General features: G+C 46.0%; 1 protein-coding gene across 1 annotated transcript in view; it reads left to right on the top strand.

The window, feature by feature from the left end:
* Nucleotides 1-23,089, top strand: part of LOC147717789 (complement factor B-like) — a 321,681-nt gene that overhangs the window by 255,810 nt on the left and 42,782 nt on the right. The window contains exons 13-16 of the mRNA XM_086924574.1: nucleotides 3,072-3,243; nucleotides 6,073-6,152; nucleotides 11,683-11,801; nucleotides 21,268-21,400. Coding sequence (XP_086780700.1) covers nucleotides 3,072-3,243; nucleotides 6,073-6,152; nucleotides 11,683-11,801; nucleotides 21,268-21,400 — 504 coding nt within the window. The remainder of the gene's footprint in view (nucleotides 1-3,071; nucleotides 3,244-6,072; nucleotides 6,153-11,682; nucleotides 11,802-21,267; nucleotides 21,401-23,089) is intronic.

The following is a 23,089-nucleotide window of genomic DNA, read 5'->3' as shown; positions in this document are numbered from 1 at the left end:
CCTGGCGTAACCCATCATCTTGCAGTCAGCCTCGTGACCTCGGTGTCAGGTGTTTCTTGGATTTCGTCTATTCACTTGAGTATTGCAAGTTAGGGCTTGCCTGGTGGTGTTTAATGCAGGCTTGCCGAGGATATGACATATCTAGCCCCAGCGTCTTTTTGTGATTTTTTCATGAGCAGGGAGTTAGAAAGTCTGCTGCTATAGGTCGTTTTTGCTGATAGTGTTGGCCAGTGAATAAGGAGGATTTTGCTCAGACAGGTGTTAATGAAGATTTGTACTTTGTTGGTGGTGACTTCTGTAGTCCTCCAACTTTCTGCTCCATACAGAAGGACCCATTTTACATTGGTGTTAATAAGGCTGATCTTAGTTTTCAGCATTAGGTCCTTGGAGCTCTAGATCTTCTTTAGCAGAATGAAAGCAACCCTTGCTTTGCCAAATCTTGTATTGACATTGGTGTCTATGCTGCTCTGCTTTTCTTTGACACTGCCTAAGTAAGTGAAGGCCTCAACCTCTTCAGTGCATAACCTGCAAGAGTGACTGCAGTTGTGCTGCTCATGATAGCCCTCAGGAGCTTGGTTGTTCCCCTGTGAATGTTGAGGACAGGTTGTGCTGTTGTAGTTACCACATTGTTAGACTTCTCTTGCATCTGCAGATGAGTGTTGCAGAGTTGGGCCAGGTCGACTGTAAAATCCAGGTGATTGAGCTGCGTTCAGGTTGTCCACTGGATCCCATTTCTTCTCCTTGCTGTAGATGTCTACATGATCCAGTCTATGACCAGCAAGAAGAGAAATGACAAGAGCAAAAATCCCTGGCAGACTCCAGTTTTCACTTGTAAGGCTTCTGTGAATTGTCCTCGATGGACTATCTTGCAGGTCATTCCCTCGTAAGAGTTGCTGATAATTCTTACAAGTTTATCTGGCACACTGTAGTGAACGAGGAGTTTCCAAACGGTCTCTCTGTCCACGGTGTCGAATGCCTTGTCATAGTCAATTCAGCTGACACCGAGGGGGAGTTCTATTCAACTGACTGCTCACTGATGGCATCTAGTCTGTGCAGGGGCTATCTTTTTGGAAGCTAGCTGTTCAGTTTGAGTCTGTTGAACATTGCCTGGGGTTGATATGAGTTATCCCTTGGTAGTTTTTGGAGTTACTCAGGTCACCTTTCTTGGGGAACCTAATGAGATATCCCTCCTGCCAGTCTGATGGCACCTTTTCCTCTACCTAGATCCTTTCAAACATGGGGTAGAGAATGTCTACTCATGTTTTAGTCTGTGCCTTCAGTGCCTCTGCAGCAATGTTGTCAGGTGCTGCTGCCTTCCCATTTCACAGATGTTTGACGGGCTCTACCATTTCGTTGTTGGCCATCGTTACCTGATTGTCTACCCAGCTTTATCTTTAACAGATCTTTCAGGCTTGCTGTATCTGCTGGAGAATTTTCTTGTTATGTCGCAGGGATTCACAGCCCCCCGGCTCAAGAGACGAAGCAAAACCGGGAACTGCTGCACCGTAAACACATTGGTCATTCAGGCTCAAACAATACCGGTTTCAAAGTCAACAACCCCCTGCTTTATAATCTCAAAACACACTAGAAGGTTCTGAGAGGCGTTCCTCTGCGCCAAGGAAACTTACTGGAATTGGCCACTTTCCATGCAAGCGTTCCCAAAGGCAAATGCTTCTCACGTTGCTTCTGCCTTCTCATGTGTTCCAGCCTTTATCTTAACAAAGCTTACGAAAGTCTCCGGTAGTACATTCAACAGTCTCCGAAAGTACAAAAAACAAAACAAAACAACCTAGAACGTGAATATTCTAAACAACTCAAGTAATCTGGGGGCCTGACAGTGCGCCCAAAAAGCTCAAGTAAGACAGAGGCAGGCTAACTACGCTCTGCCATGAATTCAAGATGACATGAGGGCATGTCAAAGCCAATAGTAAGAACTTCATAATACTTCCCAATGTACAACACAATGTACATTTGTGCACCACTGCATCACACACTTCATCTCCCAATGTACAACATAATGCACATTTGAGCACCACAGCGTATAACACTGCACTTCGAGACCAAAAAGTACATTCCACATCTCTCTCTCTTTCTCTCATGCTTTCAAATGCACATCCCACACGTTGAGTTCCTGGCAAGGCTGTTCTACTCTGTGACAGCTCTCACTCTGCTAAAACTACAAAGAGATGCAAAAGAAATCTTCATGGGAAACATGCACATGCAGGGAAATTATGGCGCACATTCAGGCTAGTAAAATAAAACACCAAAAGTCAATTAAAATAATGGTAGTCGAAGGTCATCGTGTGGTTTCGAAACATAGGAGTGCCTCTAGCACTACACCTGTCCACAACAAGGTGATTGTCTGACGTCACGTCCGCTCCTCTCATCATTCTCACATCCTGCAGGGACCTCCGGAATTTCTTGGAAATGCAGACATAGTCGATCTGATTCTCTTTTGAATGGTCTGGTGACACCCATTTTGCCTTGTGTATTCTTTTGTGTGTAAATGCACTACCGCCTACCAGAGACTGTTCAGGGTACAGAGATTTGCAAGCCTTTCAACATTATGTAGGGGTAAGCCCACGATAAAAATGTGGTAAGCTGACAATAGGCCTCTTGCAACACGTATCTTAGCTGTCTGGTATGCCTGACCTAAAAACAATGTTGACCCATGATATCTTGTTTTCTGTTTGTCTTGTGTAATCTCTGGATTCTTCTAGATCATTTAGCAAATACACATTTGTGAGTTTTTAAAGCTTATGTTTAAAATATGTGCAAACAGCCTCACAGAAATAATCAGTGGGTTTTAAGTCCTCTAGCTAGCACCTGTATTCCTAACTCTGTCCAAAATATATGAGTATCTATCTTAGGGTAATTCCAATCATCTATTCATTATTAAGAAAAGCATTTCCTTTCAGCTTGAATTAGATGTTTGTATCTTCTGACTAGCTGCAGATAAGTTAATTTTTCACTGGAATTGAATTGGAGCTGTGTCTGTGTCATGTGGCGCATCACAGAAATTATTTTGTATGTTTCATTTGTAATATATGGTGATTTATTTGCATTCACAGGCAAGAGGTATAAAGTAAAAAATCTCCTAGTCCATCCAGATTATAATATCAACAAGAAGAAGCCAAAAATTGCAGAATTCTATGACTATGACATTGCTTTAGTGGAAATTGGTGCTCAGAACAAAAAACCAGGTGAAAAAGAAGACAAGATAGAATTCAATTCCAAAGTCAGGTGAGTGACATTTTCGGAGTTGCATTTAGAAGGGAGAAGGTGAGGAGAATGGTAATAACTATTGTTTGATTCATTGGTGTGCTGGTGGTTGAACTGTAGAAGTATATGCACGGATGTGTGTTGTATGACGGGAAAGGCAGGAGAAACTAAGCGTAGTCAAAGGCAGGAGGCAGATTATCCTGTGATGAAGGGGAATGTGCTAGGTTTGTCATCAGAGAGTAAAACAAATAAAACAGTTACTTACAAGTTGTAATACTTTCTCAATGAGAGAAACATCCCTATATGTACAGAATGATTCCTGGCAGCAGGCTGCAACTCAGAACCCCCCCGACCCCCTTCCCTGCCTCTTTTCCCCGACACAAGGCACTCCTGGAGGAATATACAAAGTCCAACTGCCAACTACACCAAGTGATGTGACCCAGGAACAGTCTGCAGGTACCAAATAAGGCAGAAAAGCGCCACCTTTTTTAAAGTGGCATTATCAAAGTTGTAACTTAAAATCCAACTATAGCATTAAAGAGGGTCTTAAATGACAATTTCCCAGACATTAAACATGATATTCCTACCTGCTCCCAATCAAAGGTTAGCACTTATTAAATGCACTGAGGCAACCCAATGTTATCCTAGGGGAGAGGTAGGACTCACAGTGGTAAAAATTATTTTAGGGGTTTTTCACAACCTGGACATATAAAACTTAAAAGTACATCTCCAACCTTTTAATTACAATGGACCTTGCCTTCTGGGCTACCTTAGGCCTACCTCAGGTGTGACATATATGCAATAAAAGGGGAGTCTAAGGCCTGGCTATGAGATTTTACTGCCAAGTGAAACTGGCACTTAAAAACTGTATACGGGCTGCACCGGCAGGCTGGGACATGGTTGAAGGGGCTACTTAAGTGGGTGACACAATAAGTGCTGCCAGCCCACAAGTAGCATTTAATTTACAGCCCCTGGGTATATGGTATATCACTTTGCCAATCAGGTGTTAGCCAATTTTACCATGTTTTAGGGTGTGCGCACAAGCATTTTAGCACTGATTAGCAGTGGTAGAGTGCAGAGAGTCCTAAGGCTAACAAAAACTAATTCAGGAAGATAGGAGGAGAGTAAAAGACAGTTTTGAGAACAGACCTTCGTAAAGCCGGCAGGTCTAACAGTGGGCCGTAAGGAATAGGATTCAGATTTCGGCTTTCCATTGTCTGACACACAATGGAGCAGACATTGCTGTCTTGTTAAAACAATACCTCGTATTCCAGAAAGCTTCAACCAGACTATTTCAAGGTCCTTCACAAGGGGCATATGGCCAATATCACTCGAAGGCACTTATTACGAGTGGCCCGTTATTTACAAGTTGCACAGCACAAAAGCACTCCAAAGATAGTGATTTACAAAGGAGAGGCTGAGACACCACACTCAACATACTGGTGGGTAAATTATTCCTCCGAACATAGTGGTACTAGAGTCTTGAAAACCATCTGTCTTACCTTCAAAACCAGTAGAAACTACCCATCAACTTAAGGAAAATGTGACTCAGCACCCACAAAATATCTTTAGTAATGGAAAAAGTACAGATTCAAATTTGAGCTACAAGATGCACAGACTACAAGAACCATTTTATTGATAAAACAGATTCTTTATTCATGATTTTTCCATTTAAAACATATCTTTTTCTTCACTGATTTTTCTGTAGCAAATGTGTTTTTTCCAAAAGGACTTCAGGGCTTATTTCGTGAGCTTCCAAAGGCAATGATGGTCTATAAATGGTATGCTAATAGTTTCCCATCAAATGACAGATGCATTGAAAAGCGCAGATTCAGATATGAGTCTGATCGTACAGTGTTCCTGAAATATGAACCGTGTATTCAAGCGCACGTTTGTGGCAATCCCAGACTTTTAATGATTATAGAAAGGCGTTTCACAGTCTTCTGGTTTGTAAAGTCTGTGGAATATAAAACCTCCCAAGAGTGGTTCAAGGTAAGAACTTGTCAAATCTGGAGTACGATAGCTCTCACGTTGTAAGAAGAAAAATACATTTTCTAAATGGAAAAATCAAGAATAAAGAATCTGTGTTATCAAGAAATAGGTTCTGGGAGTCTGTTCCTCTTGTAGTTCAAATGTAAATGTGTACTGGATACCATGATGAATGTTGAGTATTGCACTCTCTTTTAAGACTGGCACCCAACATCAGAGAAACGCAGGATCTCACTTGGGAGTTTTTACAAATGGGCATATTACTTCCTAAACACAACATTTAAATTCACTACTGATCCCATTATTGGAAAAATACGTCATAGTTATCGAAGATGGAATACAGTCGTATTTGATTGTTGTGATCTTAGGAATGCAAACATTATATGACTCCCTGCCTACATCTTACTGAATGTACTCTGAACTGTCATGAGTTGTAGACTGAATGCCTTGTTTTCGTTCGGTGGCTCGGCTGAGAGTATTGTGGATTGCTGTGTTATGTTCTTCTATTGCTACTGATATGAGCCTCTTATTTTTGGTTGCTACAGCTGTGTGGTTAATAGAAATATTTGACAAAACCCGCACTTTGCACTGCACTTGTCGCTCTCAAAGTCGGTTCACGCTTTGCACACACAGTCATACAGTTAATATGTTGGCTCCTTTCTACTCGTCATGTATGCATGGTCTCATTTCAACAGACTCCTATAGCTGACATGAAAACGTCTTCATAAGATGCAAGAATCTATAAAGAATTGTCTAGATATTGATATCGTTTCCAGGACTGTCTCTCACCTCGGCCTATGATTCAGCTTTGCAGTGTGTAGCCACCAGGACCCTGTTCTCACATTCACCTTTCTTCTGCAGGCCTATCTGCATCCCGTGCACAGAAGGCACAACCCGAGCTTTGAGGAAAAAAGTTGCACAGACCACCTGCAATGAGCACGGTAGGTGTTGAAACACAGGAACTTGTCTGAGGTTCACCTGCACCAATCTGAGACAGTCAATGTGGCCGAGTAACCGTTTTGGTGATGCTGGGTGAGCAAAAAGAGACTTTAAAGCAGCCAGTTAATAGGAGAGTAGTTCATTGCATGATGGGAAATCCAAGGATTGTTTTGTCTTTGACATTGGCAGTCTGCCCTATCCACCACGATTTTCTGTCCGTGGCTCTGCATATGGCCCTAGGCCTGACAATGCTTGGCTGCTGCTTCAGTCGCCTCGCCTCCACAGATCTGCCTAGGGGAGACATCCCTTTTGCTGTGTGTAATGTTTAAAGACTGCAGACGTGCAGTCTAGTTGTTGCGCATGTAGCCGTGCGCTAGCGCGGCCGTGGCACGTCACGGCCGCGGCACGTCACGGCCGCGTGAGGTATAAATAAAGGAGGCTTGGTCACGGAGTTAGTCCGGACCACGCGGAGACCACCAAGCGTGTCCTGGGTCCCGTCATTCATGCGCAGCGATAGTGGCGCCACGCAACAAAGGACAGGGCCTGACAATGGCGACGAGGGCCTGACGAGCCCATGCTGTGCCTCGGAGCACTCTATGCCCCGCTCCGCCACCAACCCTTCGGCTATCCTGGCCCGGACGGGCCCCACAGGTGGAACCACGAGGTGCGACGAGCCTCGCGACGTGAAGGCGGTGGCGCACGCAGGAGAGCCCGGCAGTCAGACGCACTGAGGCGAGTCCTGCCCAGTCAAAGGCCCCGAGGAGCCCAGGCTAAGGAGGAATGTACTAGAGCTGCCCCTCGCACAAGGGAACCATTTGTACCCTGCATCCCCATCGGCGCAGAGTGATGGGGAGGGTGCATTCCCAGGAGGCCACGCATATTGGCCTTGCTGACGACGGCCGGCTGAAGCGCACCCCGCTGGCGTGATTGGGCAGCCCTGGCAGTGAGGAGCACCAAGCCTGCATTTCATCACCCCTGTGTGCCCAAGACAGTAGGGGGCGATATCTCCCTCCACCATGGCGACCATTCCGCCCATAGAACCCTTCACCGTCGACGGTGCACCGGCATCCCTTGCCCCGAGATGGAAGAACTGGGTTGAAAGGCTGCAATTTTACTTTGAAGGGGCAGGTACGGCGACAGAAAGGCGCAGGGCGCTCCTCCTGCATCTTGGTGGGAAGGACATTTATCGGATCTACAAGACCCTGGTAGAAGCCACCCCTCACACCTACGTCACGCTTCTCAACGCGCTCAATGCCCACTTTGAGCCAATGCAAAGTAAGGATTACAAGAGTTTCATTTTCAGGCAGGCGCGACAGGAAGCGAGAGAATCCCTTGACGCATTCCATGGTCGTCTGATGGGGCTAGCGAGCACGTACGGGTTCCGCGACGAGCAAGAGGAAATTCGCGGCCAGATCATTCAAGGTTGCTACTCCTCCGACCTAAGGGTGAAGATCCTCCAAGAGGATGGCAAACCATTAGCGGACATTCTAAAGCTAGGCCGCTCTAAAGAGTTATCCTAGGCGAGGGCGTCTCATATGGAAGCAGCGCTCCACAGACCGATCAAGACAGAGCAGGTCCACGTAGCGGAACACGTCAATGTGGTGCGGCCAAAACAACGCCCCGCCGGGAGAGGAAGACCGCCTGAACGCCGAAAAGAATGCGGATACTGTGGGGGCACACCACATAGTGCACAAGACTGCCCAGCGCACGGGAGAAAATGCGGGTCATGCGGGCGCATGAACCATTTCGCATCAGTGTGCAGGTCATCCAAGCCCAAGCCTGAAGCCGCTCATGCCATAAGGGAGGACCCAGAGAGTGAGGACATGGACGACGACGCTCACAGCTATCCAGTGCACTACGTGTTTGCCATAGACCAGCCGCTGAGGAAAAAACGGCGACTCCCGAAGTGCAGGATAAGGATACAGAACGAAGAGGTGAGAGCAACCATTGACACAGGGGCCTCGATCGAACTTATGGCGGCAAACATCTACAACCAACTGCGAGACAAGCCAACTCTGAAAGCAGCCAAGATCAGAGTTTTTGCCTATGGACAAAAAACACCAATACTGCTAATTGGGTGTTTCCAAACGGAGATACAGCACCAAGAAAAGAAGACACCTTCAACCATATACGTCATCAAAGAAGGTAGTGGAATGCTACTCAGCGGCCAAACAGCTGAAGAACTTCACCTGATATCATTTGCTATGGCGGTATTGGAAGAAGAATTGGACACGATCCTTGAAGAATTTGAAGACGCCTTCAAGGGTATCGGATGTCTCTGTGGAAAGGAAGTATCTCTACATATTGACCGGTCCTTTCAGCCTGTGGCCCTTCGGCATCGACGAATAGCATTTCACCTAAGGAAAAAAGTGGAACAAGAACCGGAGACCCTAAAAAAACAGGGTATAATCGAGAAGGTCACCCCATGGGTGTCGCCGATTGTGGTGGCGCGAAAACCCAAACAGCCAGGGCAGGTCCGCATCTGCGTCACATGCGCCTGCCCAATGCAGCCGTGAAGAGGGAAAGACACCCGACGCCCACAGTAGACGATATCCTGGGAGAGTTAAATGGGGCGAAATGGTTCTCCAAGATGGACCTGAGGTCAGGATATCATTAACTGCCCCTGCACCCGGACTCCAGATATATCACCACTTTCTCCACCCACGTCGGACTCCGGCGCTATCGAAGGCTCAACTTTGGGATATCAAGTGCCGCCGAAGTCTTCCAAAATACGATTCGAGAAGTACTGAGCGGGATCACAGGAGTCCTAAATGTCAGCAACGATCTGCTGATATACGCTGACACCGTGGAAGAACATCACCGGAGGCTCAGAAGCGTATTACAAAGGATTAAAGACTCAGGCCTTACGCTGCATCGGGAAAAGTGTCAATTCCTTCAGAACACGATCAGCTTCTTTGGATACACATTCTCCGACAAGGGACTGGACCCAGACCCTGAAAAAGTAAGAGACGTGCAAGCAGCCCCAGCGCCGACTAACACGTCAGAAGTTCGGAGCTTCCTCGGGATGGTGAATTTCTGCGGGTGGTTCATCCCAGACCAATCCAATCTCACCAGACCACTAAGGAAGCTCACAAAATCTACTACCCCTTGGCAGTGGGGAAAAGAGCAGGAGCTGGCATTTCAGAACACCAAGGCGGCTCTGTCAGCCAACACAACCCTATCATATTTTGACCCTACCAAAGCAACCAATATATCCGTCGACGCCAGCCCGTATGGACTATCGGCGGTACTGACACAGAGCCAAGGTGGTGAAGACTGGGCGCCCATAGCCTACGCAGGCCGGTCACTAACGGAAACAGAACAGCGCTACTCTCAAATTGAAAGGGAGGCCATCGCAATCCACTGGGCCTGCAGGCACTTTCATGTGTACGTCTATGGGCATCCATTCACCGTCTCCACCGATCATAAGCCTCTGCTTCCCCTGTTCCGAGGATCAGTCTCCAAACCTCCCCCCAGAATGGAGAAGTGGATCCTACAGCTCCAAGAGTACGATTACAAACTGGAGTTCAAGCCCGGTGCAACTAACCCGGCCGACTACCTCTCCAGGCACCCCCGAGCGGCAACCACCCAGGAGAAGGAAGATGCCGAAGAAACTGAGGAGTATGTGAAGATCATCCTGGAGCGATCACGACCACTACCCATGGGCATCGACTTGATTGTGGAAGCGACCCGTGGTGACGAAGTCCTCCAGCTAGTAATAAACGCCATGCGACAAAACGACTGGAAAATGCTCCAGACGTCACTAAACCAGAGAACTCCCGAGACGAAGAGTGCCCTGGAAGCCATCCTCAGGGTGAAAGATGAACTGTCCATGGACAGTCAAGGATGCCTCCTCAGAGGACCAAGAATAGTAATGCCCACGAGTTCAACCCAACAGGCGGTCGAACTAGCTCACCGTGGCCACCAAGGAATGGTGACAACAAAAAGGAGGCTCAGAGCAAAAGTATGGTTCCCGGAGATGGACACCAAGGTCGAACAGCTGGTTAGAGGGTGCCGCTGGTGCCAAGCGGCAGGTCCACCCGAACATCCACCTCCGGTGATAACTGAAGATGACCCGGTGAAGCCCTGGGAACGAGTAAGTGTCGATTTCGGACACCTCCCGGATGGCCGCTATATGCTCGTTGTCATCGACGATCTGACAAAATATTCAGAAGTGGAAATAGTAACATCTCTGACCGCAAAAGAAGTGACTGCTAAATTCGAGAAGATAATCGCCACCCACGGCATTTTTGAACAGGTCAAGACTGACAATAGACCGCCTTTTCAAAGCCAAGAGTTTGCCGACTCCCTCCAGGAGTGGGGGATCCAACACAGGAAGATCACCCCCAGATGGCCTCAAGCCAACGGTCTCTCAACAAGGTCATCCGGATTGCTCACGCTGAAGGGACACCACTAGAGAGAGCCATATACACATTCCTGAGGGAATACAGGCTAACGCCCCATCGCACAACTACAGCCGCCCCGGGACCATCAGCAATGGGCAGAATAGTCCGAGACACCATTCCCCATCATCACACCTGGACCCCAACTGAGGCAGACCCCCAACAAACCCTGCGCAACAGGAAACGCTCGAATGACTACGCCAGTTTCAGACGCAGAGCCAGAGAATCATCCATCTGGGAAAGAGATCGCGTCTATGTGAGAGATCGATACCCCGGGAGCAAGTTCAGGCTCCCGTTTGAGCCCAGACCTTGGACAGTCACCCGCCGGTCGGGCACAATGGTAACCGCTCAACGCGACGGCGAGACCGTCACAGGCAACGTGTCATTCTTCAAGCGAGCCTTCGCCCCATCCGAAGATCAGCACGGTCAGGACCCGGACAGAGCAAAGCCAAGCCCAACGACATCCAACACCAATTCCCCGGCGAGTGCGCAAGGAAACACTGAGGAGCGAGCAGTGGCGAACACGCCAGCTTCTGGGAGGCCGAACGCAGAGAGCCCCCACCCCTCAGGTGACGAGCTGTCGCCAGTCCCAGCCCAACAAGACGTTCCTCTAAGAGTTCTGTTCCGAGGCGAGGCCTCAGGCTATGGGTTAGGAGAAACCCAGCCACCTCTTCGCAGCTGGCGGACTTTGCTGTAGGCTGAGACTGTGAAACCTGATCATCAGACTGGTAACAGGCCTGCCGGCCATTTTTGATTTTTCACATGTCCAGGTGAAGCAAGTGACTTTGTGACAGACTATTCTGTTATGGTTTTCTTTTGATTTAATAAAGGTTGAAAGGAGTGTAATGTTTAAAGACTGCAGACGTGCAGTCTAGTTGTTGCGCACGTAGCCGTATAAAGGAGGCGTGGTCACAGAGTTAGTCCGGACCACGCGGAGACCACCAAGCGTGTCCTGGGTCCCGTCATTCATGCGCAGCGATAGTGGCGCCGCGCAACAAAGGACAGGGCCCGACACTGTGCTTCCCTATTATCTTACCTACTTACATCGTTCCAGAGTGCCAGCCTGGCACAGGGAGGGCAGTGGTATTCTCATAGCTTTAAGTAAGCATTGTTTCTTTGTTCCCTGCAGAGACGACGCTGCTGAAGTGGGGGCTCGTCGAAGCCATGTTCATTACACAAGAAACAAACCAGGACACCAACAACGACGAGCTGACCAGAAAAGATGTGAGAATTAAAACTGGAGACCAGGTATGGAACAGGTTTGATGGACATGCAGCTTCATCTGTAGCCAGACTTACAATAACTTTGGATGTATATTTGTACTGCCTGAGCATAGCTAGATGCACCACCATGTACCCTAATGCAATGTTTTGTGCTCTCACATCTTCCATGTGTGCCATTATTGCTGTTTTCTATTGATTCTGTACTGGCATGAGTGCATGCACTTGTAGCCTGACTTACACCAAAGACAAAGTCAGGGCGAATTTAGCAGAGGGTGGACACCTGGTTCACTGTGCACGGTGGAAAAGAGGTGCCCGATGCAGCTCCATGAATATGGATCCATCTCATATTTTCAGGATAAACATGGTTATATGATATGAATTTATTTATATTCACTCCCTATAAATGAATATCCTATAAATAACTTGAAAACCTGATATAAGAAAATGGAAAAACAAAGTTTAGCATCCAGAAATGATAACTTAGACAAAGTCATTCCATAGTACAGTGGTTCTTAACCTGGGTTCCACAGTCCCCTGGCGGTTTTGCAAATATTAACAGATTAATAAAGCATAGATACAAAACAATTTTTTTAAAGCTCTGCAAATGTTAGGAATTTGATATTGAGATCTAAAATTAAGGGGCCAATAAGGATTGCGGTGAATCAGCATCCTCCGGACCGGCGGAAGCCACCGCCGGCCCGGAGGATGCGGATTCACCGCTGCAGTGATAGAAAAGACCCCCCGCCAGATTAGGATGGCAGGGGGGTCGGGAAGACCGTCCGCAGCTTTTCCGCCACGGTCCCGTGGCGGAAAAGCTCTAATATGGTGGCGGTGTTACCGCCAGCCATATTAGGATGCATGGGGGAACATGCTTTTCCACTGCGGCTTTTCCACCGTGGAAAAGCATGTGGTCTTTTCTGTTTGGGGCCCTGTTGCGGGCCCCCAGGGTTTCAGGGGGTGGGGGTGCACATGGGGGGTACCTATGTACCCCCCTGCATTTGCTTGCACACAGCGGCAGACACCGCGCGGTGCATGCAAATGCACTGCATGTATTTTTACCATTGCGGCGGGTGCTGCTTCAAGCAGCACCCGCCGCAATGTTAAAAATACAGGATGTGACCGCCAGGGTGGCGGTCACATCCTAATTCGCACAGAGGGACCGCCGCTGCCCCTGCCCCTGTGAACGGTCCCTCCACCTCTGGGGTGGCGGACGGACGCAGGCCCGTCCGCCTTCATAATGACCCCCTTAGTTGGCATCCTCAGCATGATTCATGGGAGCAGCACAATTACATCAAACAGAATCTAGTATATATGTACAATAGGTGGCTGCAATTGAAGCACAGGTAGACACTGACAAAATGAGAACATGGATTAGGAACCAAAAAACAAAGTGATATGCCAGAGTCTAACATATTGCGCCATCTTTAGAAATAAAACGTCATTTAGTAAAGCTTTAACATTCCCATTAAAATAAAAACTTTGTCATTTACATCTTTTTTGTTTGTGAATTTAATAAAATATTTCAGATCTATATGACTTATACTTTTTCTGCATTTTTGTGTATTGTTTCGAGATTCAAATCATAGAAATTGCGTAGGCAGTGGTCCTCGATTTCCAGTAGTGATTCACGGGGCGTCCACAGAAGTAAAAAGATTAAGAAGCATTGCTATTGGCAGATGGCAAACTGGGGCGTCAGCTAAAGTTTTAGGTCTTTGCTTTTTGGTTGAAAAAGTGAGAGGGGATAGACTGTTTTCGGCGGCTTTCTTCTTTTCGTTGTCATCTCTATTTCCTTATCTCTATGCCTTTTTTGGGGGGAGTTTCTTATAACTGTTAATCCATAATGATTTGTGAGTAATTGTTGTGGGCTCAGCTGGGGAGTCACCGTGGGGGGGCGGTCTCAAAGAAGCTGCCAAATCAGCAGCAGCTCATAAAAGGGGATGTTTCCTCCTTCACGAAACGCTAGGGGTGAACAGTTGGGGGGGGAGGTGGACTCTGGAAGGGCAAGAAAGGGTCAACACGATGGCATACACGAAATTAAGAAGCAAGCTTGAAAACAGAGATAATAGAAAGGGAATGAGTACAGAAATTAGGATTTATACAGGATTGGGTAGTAATAAGGTGGAAGGGAATAATCTTTGTAATGGATTGGATTAAATGTCTTGCTTGGAATGTCGCAGGCCTTAATATTAGAATTAAGCGGCAACTTGTCTGGGAAGAGCTCAGAATGTATAATCCCCTGATAGTCTTGCTAACAGAGATGCATCTTTTATTTAAGGTTAAGAGTCTTCTTAAACACTTGTGGTACGAAACTGTAGTGCGTACGTCACAAGGTACTTCAACGTTGCTATATTAAAGCATAAACGTTTTTCATGTATGATACATAAGACACTGTCTGATCGGAGGAGTAGATGGGCAAGTGCACAGTTGGAAATACGGGGAAAGGAATATGTTTTTTGCTCATTGTATGGGCCTAATATTGATTATTCTTCTGTTATTGATCTGCTGAACATGGAATTGCTGAATTGGGAGGGGGAGCGGGTGGTAATGGTAAATTTTAACTATGTTATGAATTATAGTATAGTATAGATACAACTAGACGTGGGGCTACCCATACAATGCGGAAGACACGGGCGGCAATTTCAGAATTGGGGCGGCACTAGTTAATTAGGGATGCATGGAGATACTAGTATCCAGCTATCCCAGGGTATACATACTATTCTGACCCACATAGACTCTATTCCAGAATCGATATGGCATGGGTGTCGGATCAAATGATGTTCTCATCAGATCTGGAACTATATCCATGAGTTACATCTGACCATAACCCTATATTATTATTATTATTCAGGACCACAGCTGAAAGTAACACACTTGGACCCTTTTCTTTTCCTAGATATCTACTCTCAAATGATGAGTATCTGGCTAACATTAGGAAACACCTTGAAATATTCTTTCAAGAGAATATTGGGTCAGTCTTTCTACTCATGGTCTGGAATACTTGGAGGCAGTTATAAGAGGCATAACCCAACATTATATATGGCAACAGAATAAAGCACGTAAAATCGCAACTAAGGAGGCTATTCAAGCTGTACGTAGAGTAAGAACATGCAGAGGCAGTCTTGTTGGGTACTAACGATCAAGGACAACTGCTACTCTCCTTAATAGATCTTAGATTAGCTATAAAGAAGACACTTAGGAAAAGAATCGCAGTAAGATTTAATAAATTCCGTCTTACGCAATAGGACAAGCAGATAGGTAGGATGTTGGCTCATAAGGTTGTAGAAGATATGGATGAAACTCATATTATAGCTATAAAAGGGTCAAATGGCATATCTCATTCACATATATCAACAACGGAGGTACTGGGACCTACATTTAAACAGGTCCTGCGCACTAGCTCCTGATCGGACTGTGTATCAAAGGAGTGTGCAGTTCCTAACTGGACGTGTGGGGAAAGGGAGGTCTTTCTTCGTGATGCCCTCACACATCCCGGAGGATGTCATGCTTCATCATTGGGCCTTGCTCCTCATCGGGCCGGCGCTGCAATGCCTGACGGGCTTCCGTAAATGGGGGTCTTTGTCCGAGATTTTTTGAAGAAACCTTAGGGTGCGTGCAGGTGAGGGGGCTGGGTAGTGCACGGGTAAGTGAAGTAAAAAAGGTCAGGAAGAGTCCTACTCTGAGCTAGTTTTAATATTAAGGTAGGTCGAGCCTCATTAAAAAGTGTGGGAGCCCTAAGTGGATGTAATGTTTCTAAAGGGCTCCTAAAAAGTAGTGGGTCAACATGTTTCGTGCCCTGTTTGCCCCTAACAGGTCAGCTGGCACTTCATCAGGACCAGAAGAAACTAAATTGTGAGTGGTGCACTACCGTCTGGTTCTATAATTATTAATTAGTTGTCAGACTTGGTAGAAGGTACCCTAGTAGGCTAATACTAGGGTACTGTAGGCCTGGTGAGAAGGGGTGAAAGGGAAAACAAAAGGGGGCCAACCAAGTAGACATTAAAAACATTAAAAACAGAAGCGTGTGTCATTGTGCTCCATTCCAGTTTTGTCAAGTGCTGAGATTAACTGTTGTATTTGAATCTGGACAACATTAAAGCTGGCATTATTACTGTTGATGGAGCACAATGACATACACTCCTATTTTTAATATTTTAAATGTTTTTTTAAAGCATTGCTATAGTGCATACTCTATTCTTACAACAATTTCAGAGAGAATATAGGTCACATTTGTCTATGCCAGGTGGAGAGTTCATGCATAGGAGTTAGCAGGTTTTTGAGTTGGCAGGAGGGAAGATTGTTATTCATGCTAGTTTTGAACACTTTAGGAGATCTAGCTGCCCATATACTCCTTGAATGTGAGTTACAGATTTTTAGGATATTGTCTGAGAAGGAGCTCTTCACTAGATTTGTTTATATGCTTGGGGGTGCCCAGTCGTAGAGATGTTTCCCTCTTAGTGTTCTGCTTACTTCAGAGATGTTAAGGAAATGTTACTTACCCTCTAACTATTAGTCTGTAGATTCACATGTTCTGCACACTCCTGCCAATAAGGTGTAGGGCACGAGCATTACAAGTATGTGCCCAGGTGAGAGATTTCCATGGGTTCTTTAGATAGCTTCAGTACTGGGAAATAAACTGCTATGCTCCTATATCAAAGATGTATTTTTACATCAGAAGGAGCTGAGGTAGCTTCAGAATCTTAATTATTTAGGTGCTGGACCCAGTGAAATCCCAGAGTATACCGTTACTTGCACATTAGAATAATTTATATTCATTTGGTGATCCCCAGCAAGACTTTTCCATGACATCAGTATTAGTATTCTAGAGTTCCCAGTAAGACCATGGTGTATTTTGGTATTCGTATTTGTAAGCAACTCTATTATTATTGGGAGTGGATGACTACCCATCTCAAGAAATAATCACAACCCTTTGTCAGGGAGAACACTCAAAGTCGCAAAATTAAACTGAGCTCACCCCAATGGTAGCTATGGCGCAGAGCCGACAGGTTTACCATGAGGCAATATGTAAAATATGTATGCGCTACCAAAACAGTAATAAACCTAAAATGCAAAACAATAAACACCCAAACCAAAATGGCAAAAATCGAATAGGGAGAACCAGAGATATCAATGTTTAAAGTTTTCAATAGGAGAAGAGCTAAGAAGCACAAATGGCCAATGATAGTCTATGGTTTCAGTAGACCAGGACGTAGGCGCAATGTGAGGCACGTCACAATGGAGTGCAGGTTGGATACACCAACCACGTAAATCCTGGTCAAAGTTTATACCTTTTGACTTGGGCCTTGAAGTCCCAATCCACCACAGGAGTACACTTATGAAGCCACCCAAGAGCTCAGGGGAGCCATCCAGAGACTCGCAGGGTGTCAGACAGAGGCCAACAGCTGGGTCCAGTCCAGTTGCCAGTAGTCAGCTGGGCAGTTACAGGAAAGTCCCCTTGTAGCTTGTAGTATCCATGAAGCTTGAACAGAAGCTTAGCCTTATGATCATTGGAGTCCACGTCTTTGTCCTGGGTGCAAGAGGGAGCCACAGGTGTTGGTAGGATGGGTCATCTCTGACTTGATGAGGGGGGAGAAGCTGTCACCTACCAAACATGCACATCACAAAGTCTCTTCCTGAGCATACTCAGAAAGGGCTTGGTACTAGTCTATTGTGACCTCGGACAATCGGAGGCCAGGGCAATGAGGCAGCAAATTCCAAATAGCTGTGGAGGGTGGAAACTGACAGAACCTTCTCCTACTTCAAAGTGGGCACCAGGTATAACTATTGGACTCTCAGACCCGACTCTTCAGATCACATCTAGACCTATGGAAGACTCAGAAGAAAAACTGCTGTTCTTCTGTGCTGCATGAAGGACTGCCACTCTGCTGCCCTGCTGTGCTGCCCTCCTGTCTGTATAAATGGATTTGCATCTTGGACTCAGGACCATCAGAGTGACTCCAAAGGCTATTTGACTGGCCTCCTTGTCAAAGCCTTAGGAACAGAACAGGCTCCAACACCCTTGAACCCAGCACCTGAACTCTGCCAGCTGTGAGCCATCTCACTCCTGGGCCCTTGGAAGTGGGCCTGAAAGTGCTCTGCCAGGCCAACTGTGGTCTCAGCAGTACCACGCAGTGCGACTCATAGCCTCCCCGAACCACTGTGTGGTGCATCCCCAATGCAGGACTTTGCATTGTGGCTCACAGCCTCTTTCAATCAATCAATCAATCACAGACATTTATATAGCGCACTACTTACCCGGAGGGTCTCAAGGCGCTAGGGGGGGGGGGGGGGAGTGCTGCTACTGCTCGAACAGCCAGGTCTTGAACTTCTTCCTGAAGGAGAGGTGGTCTTGGGTCAGGCGCAGGTCGGTCGGAAGGGAGTTCCAAGTCTTCGCGGCCACCACTTGGAACCACCGCTGTGCGATCAATCCTCGCAAGCCTCTCGTTGACGGCATACTAGACGTCAGCGCAGAACTCCTCTGCGCAAGCCTCACAACTCCTTTGAAACTAGCCGGTACATGGTACATGATGCATTTTCGATGGAGGATTTCACATCGCAAGCCCCTTGTCGACAGCATCCTCGACAACGACGCAGGATCTCACATCACAGCCTTGCAGCTCCCTGGAACTGGCACTATGCAACGCATCTCCACACTATGACCTCACAACACCTCAGCTGAGCAACACATCCTTGATGAGGGATCAAGCAACCAGGATTTAAGGGACTCTTGTTTAGCGTGCCTACCTAGCTTCCTGTGGATAGCCGGCACTCCACCGCGGATGGCTGAACCTGTGACTTTGTCCTGGTCCGGCATGACCAGAAACCACACCCGGGCTTGTGCTTTTTGGAGCTATTTTCACTAAAATTGTTAATATTGCATATCTCGGGTTCTACTGATTGTATTTTTGTTGTTTCGGTCTTAAATTATTTATTAAAAATGACTGTTTTCTAAACTGGTTTGGGATTTTTTGTGAGTTGTGTTTTTCACTTTATTACTCTCTTAATTGCTGCCGAAATATTTCATACATTGCCTCTAGGTTAAGCCTACCTGCTCTTTGCCAAGTTACTAGATGCTTGGGTAGTTTAATTTAGGGTTTGAAAGTATTGTGGTTTCTGCTTGAGTAGGGTTTCACCCCCCTCACCCAACCCAATTTCTCACAGTGCTTTCCACTAGTGATATTTTACTTACAAACTATGGGTACATCTTGTACCATTTACTAGGGGCTTATATGTAAGTTAAATATACTAATTAGGAATACACCAAGTCAACCATGTTTAAAGAGTTAGCACAGGCACTTTACTACTGGTTAGAAGGGGTAAAGTGCGCAACGTTCTAAAAGCAGTAAAAACAGAAGGTCTAGCAAGAGGTGAAAAAATCGGGGTAACCACATAGAAAATGTGAATCTCCTACAGCAGTCTTTTACATCCCATCAATTTTATTATTCGGGTGTTGGTCCCCTGTGAATGCCCAGGGTGTTCTTGTTCTTGTGATTTGTCACCTCGCTTCAGTTTTACAATGCAAATGTTGGCCCCAGTGACACCCAGTATATTCTGGTACTGATACCCCTTGAATTCACAGCATGTCATGTATTTCTCAATTTTAAAGCCAGTATGTAGGAAAGTAGATTATTATTTGGTGTGGATGTGTCCACTTTAAGGGATAAGACCACCACATGGTAGATGTCACACAAACAATTCAAATAAACCTGAGCTCAACCCAGGTAGCGTGACACAAAGCAGTCAGGCTTAAATCAAAGGCAATGTGCAAAGTATTTGAGCAGTGCATACACAGTGGAAAAAGTCACACACAACACAATAAAACTCCATTTCCAATTTAAAAATAGAGAGAAAAATGTTATAAGAAAAATTAGACCAAAACAACATAAATTCAAGAAGGGGACCGGATACAAGATTATTATTTTTTGTAATACATTTTATAGATCTTTTATTAGAAGTTTCATCATAAAATTAAAGCAATGCAACAACTGTACAACCATGGCGCTTCCTTCCCCAACTCCTCCATAACCCCTTTCCCACAATATGTCACCCAGGGTGAAAATGCCTATTTTGGGATATAATCACAGGAAGGGAGAATGAACCACAGGTGTCTATGTACCAGAGTCTCAAGGAGAATAGTCTTGGGGACCCTCAACCACACCTTCACAGCTAGCGGTGTATATTATCTCCGCTTGTGTGGTTCGGTGGATTGTGTCATCATCTGGTCTATCACTTGAGTGTCCTGTTCTCCAAGTGGTTCACCAACCTCTACCAGGAGGGAGTCTGTCTGGGTGTTGACAATGTTATGTCGCTTAAAATTAACTCATATCCAGTGAGGAAAATTTTGATATGAAAGAGTTGGACAAGGATAAGATTAAAACCGGGTTGGTGTTTATGTGGATAAGTTATTGGCCCACAACACCTTATGATTGGGACAGTATGTTTCGGCCAATCTATGCCCTAACTGGTCTAATAGCCTTTATCAGGACCGTTTAGTTGAAGGCCTAGATTACAGGGTGCTTCACTTGTAAATGTGGGCAACACTTCTAAGGGACTTTTAGTCAGCCTTAGGGTTGGAGAGTGCAAGGTACGGCATGATCTGGTCTTGTGCAGTTGGACCGTCCAATGCAGTGTTACCGCATCTCTCTCTCATCCCAGAAAGACACTTTAGAAGTTATGCGCCAGAGGCTGAGCCTATAACTCCATCTCGACTCGAGCAAAGTGTTGAAATCACGAAGACTGTTGACTGTATGTACTCGACCAAATTAACGAGTGTAAGCACCCTATAATCTAGGCCTTCAACCCATAATGGTTGGAATTATCAATGGAATTAGAAGAGGGGTATTACAAGAGCAAAGCGAAGTGCAAAAGTTAGGAGGGTCAAGTGTGCAGGGAAGTATTGATCATTGTCTAAGGGACCAGGCTGTTTTGACTGCTTCTGTAAAAAGACACAGGAACATCTCCTTTGATGTAAACACATTAGATGGAACCACTACAATTGCTATCGGTATAGTGTCTCCCAGGATAGCTTCAAACAAACTTAGGAGTGGGAGCAGGAAGGGATATGGAGCTGGTGTGGTTAGGTTTCTGATTGTTAAATTATCCCTTGCTTCTGACCCTTTTTTTCCTACCACCTAAGGGGAGGGAATGAGTAATTGGGATGGAAAGAGGCAACATGTTTTGTGCTTTTTTCTCACACAATATTCTAAGAGGGAGTAAGAGTTGTGTCTTGGCGCAGGCTTCAGGTTAACCTAAAGGGCTTGTGTAAGGAACCAAGAGAAAGCAGGGATTGGCCAAGACAAAGGACCAGGAATTAAAAAAACCTTAGGAAGTTAGAATGGCACGTCTGAAACAGCGGTTTCGCTTCAGGATTCTATGAATTATGCCTCAGTCTACATCAATACATGTCTAATTTGCTGGTCTCAGAGCGGTCACAGAAGTTTTAAAGATGGAAAATGTTTAGATAATGACACCTTCTAATTATGTTCCCTCTCTAGAAACCAGTGTGCAACAGGGATGCACTGAAAGCCTCCCTCTACGTGAATGTCACAGATGTCAGCGAAGTGGTGACAGATCGTTTCCTATGTACTGGTGGGACAGAACCTCATGTCGACGCATTCACTTGTAAAGGTGGGTATAATATAAAAGAGGTGTCTCTGTGTGATAACAGGGCTACTGAATGAGGGGCTTTTACCTGTTATCAAATGTAGGTACAGGATAAGGTGGTGTCCCTGTGCGAGTAAAGGTGGATATACAAAAGACTGGCTAAGGTAGGTACAAGATAAAGGGAAGTGCTTCTGCGAGTAAAGGTGAGTGTAGGCAGTGCCTCTGAGAGTTAAGGTGGGTACAGGATGAGTTGATGTCCTTCTGCCAGTAAAGGCCGATATACAATGAAAGACGGCCTACTTTGAGCTAAGGTGGGTACAGGAAGAAGAGATGTCCTTCTGTGATTAAAGGTGAGTTGACTAAAGGGTGATAGCCTGTTCTTCTGAGAGTTAAGGTTGGTCCTTATAACGTAGTGTCCCTCTGCGTCAAAGTGGATGTACTGCAGAGAGGCTCTCCTTTGTATCAAATACGTTAATCATGTTTGTGACGTATGAAGCATATCTGTTCTGCGCTTCTGTGGGGAGGAGGATAAATGGTTTATATGTGGACTGGTGATTGGCAGGGTCCTTGCAGGAAAGGTGGGCTTATTAGTATTTGTCAGACCCTGTTCAGAGGCCATGGGCATGCAGGAGTTACTGGACCCAACCATGGGGGCCTATTACTCCTGGTAACGGGCCCATTCTACTAGCGATACTGAGCAACTGGCCAAGTACCCTCCCAGAACTTGACTGTCACTGGTAGCCATGGTCAAGCAGTCCAAGGCTCCCTTGGCAGGAAGTGTGAATACAGGTTAGAGAACACGACTCATAACTCAAGGAGCGCAAAGCAGGTCGGAGCTCTAGTGTACCGCTGGCAAGCCCCTGTCACACTTGTTCTTCGTAATGTGGTAGGGGTTATTCCCCATTCACTAGCGATCACAACTTTCCAACTCCTAGCAAAGTAGTCAAGTGTGTCTTGGCCTCTAGCAGCACGTACCCCGGGCGGATAGGTCCATAACTAGTCTCTAGCAGCGAGGAGGAAATGAAACGAAATGAAATTCTGATTTCTAAAGCGCACTACTACCCGCGGGTGTCTAGGCGCTGACTTCCAAAATAGGGTGGGTCCGAATAGTGAGTAACTACAGCCCTAGTGAAGCAGGAGAGGTGGAAAAGCATAAAGGACTACTGGTTAAATAACCAAGTTTTAAGCCTTTCCTAAATAAGTAAAGAGTTTTGGAAGTTTTGAGTGTTAGTGGCATCGTATTCCAGAGTTTGGCAGTGGCCAATGCAAAGCTTTTGCCAACCCAGGTAGCTCTTCCAAACTTGGGAACAACCAGGTTAGCCTGGGAGGCCAATCTTAATTCTCTGGCAGGTATGTAGTGATGGAAAAGTTGCTTAATTGAAGCTGGGCCTTCAGAGATGAGGTCCTTAAAGGCTATGCACAGAGACTTGAACATAACCCTCTTTTTGATCGGAAGCCAGTGGAGTAGGGGGAGAGACATGGGCACCAACTGATATTTTGGAATTCTCAAGAGCAGTATTGCGGCCGCGTTTTGGACCATTTGTAGTTTATCCAGGGCCTTCTTATGGGCAGTCAGGAAGAGCCCATTACAGTAATCTATTTTAGAAAAAAATCAGTGTTGTGATCACAGGTTTGCGTAGTTCCAGAGGGATAAAAGGGAAAACCTTCCTGAGTGATTTAAAGATGAAAAAGCATGACAAGGTTTTGGCATTG

Source organism: Lissotriton vulgaris, chromosome 5 (genome assembly GCF_964263255.1).
Source record: "Lissotriton vulgaris chromosome 5, aLisVul1.2, whole genome shotgun sequence".
NCBI lineage: Eukaryota > Metazoa > Chordata > Amphibia > Caudata > Salamandridae > Lissotriton > Lissotriton vulgaris.
This window is presented reverse-complemented; position numbering and strand designations above follow the sequence as displayed.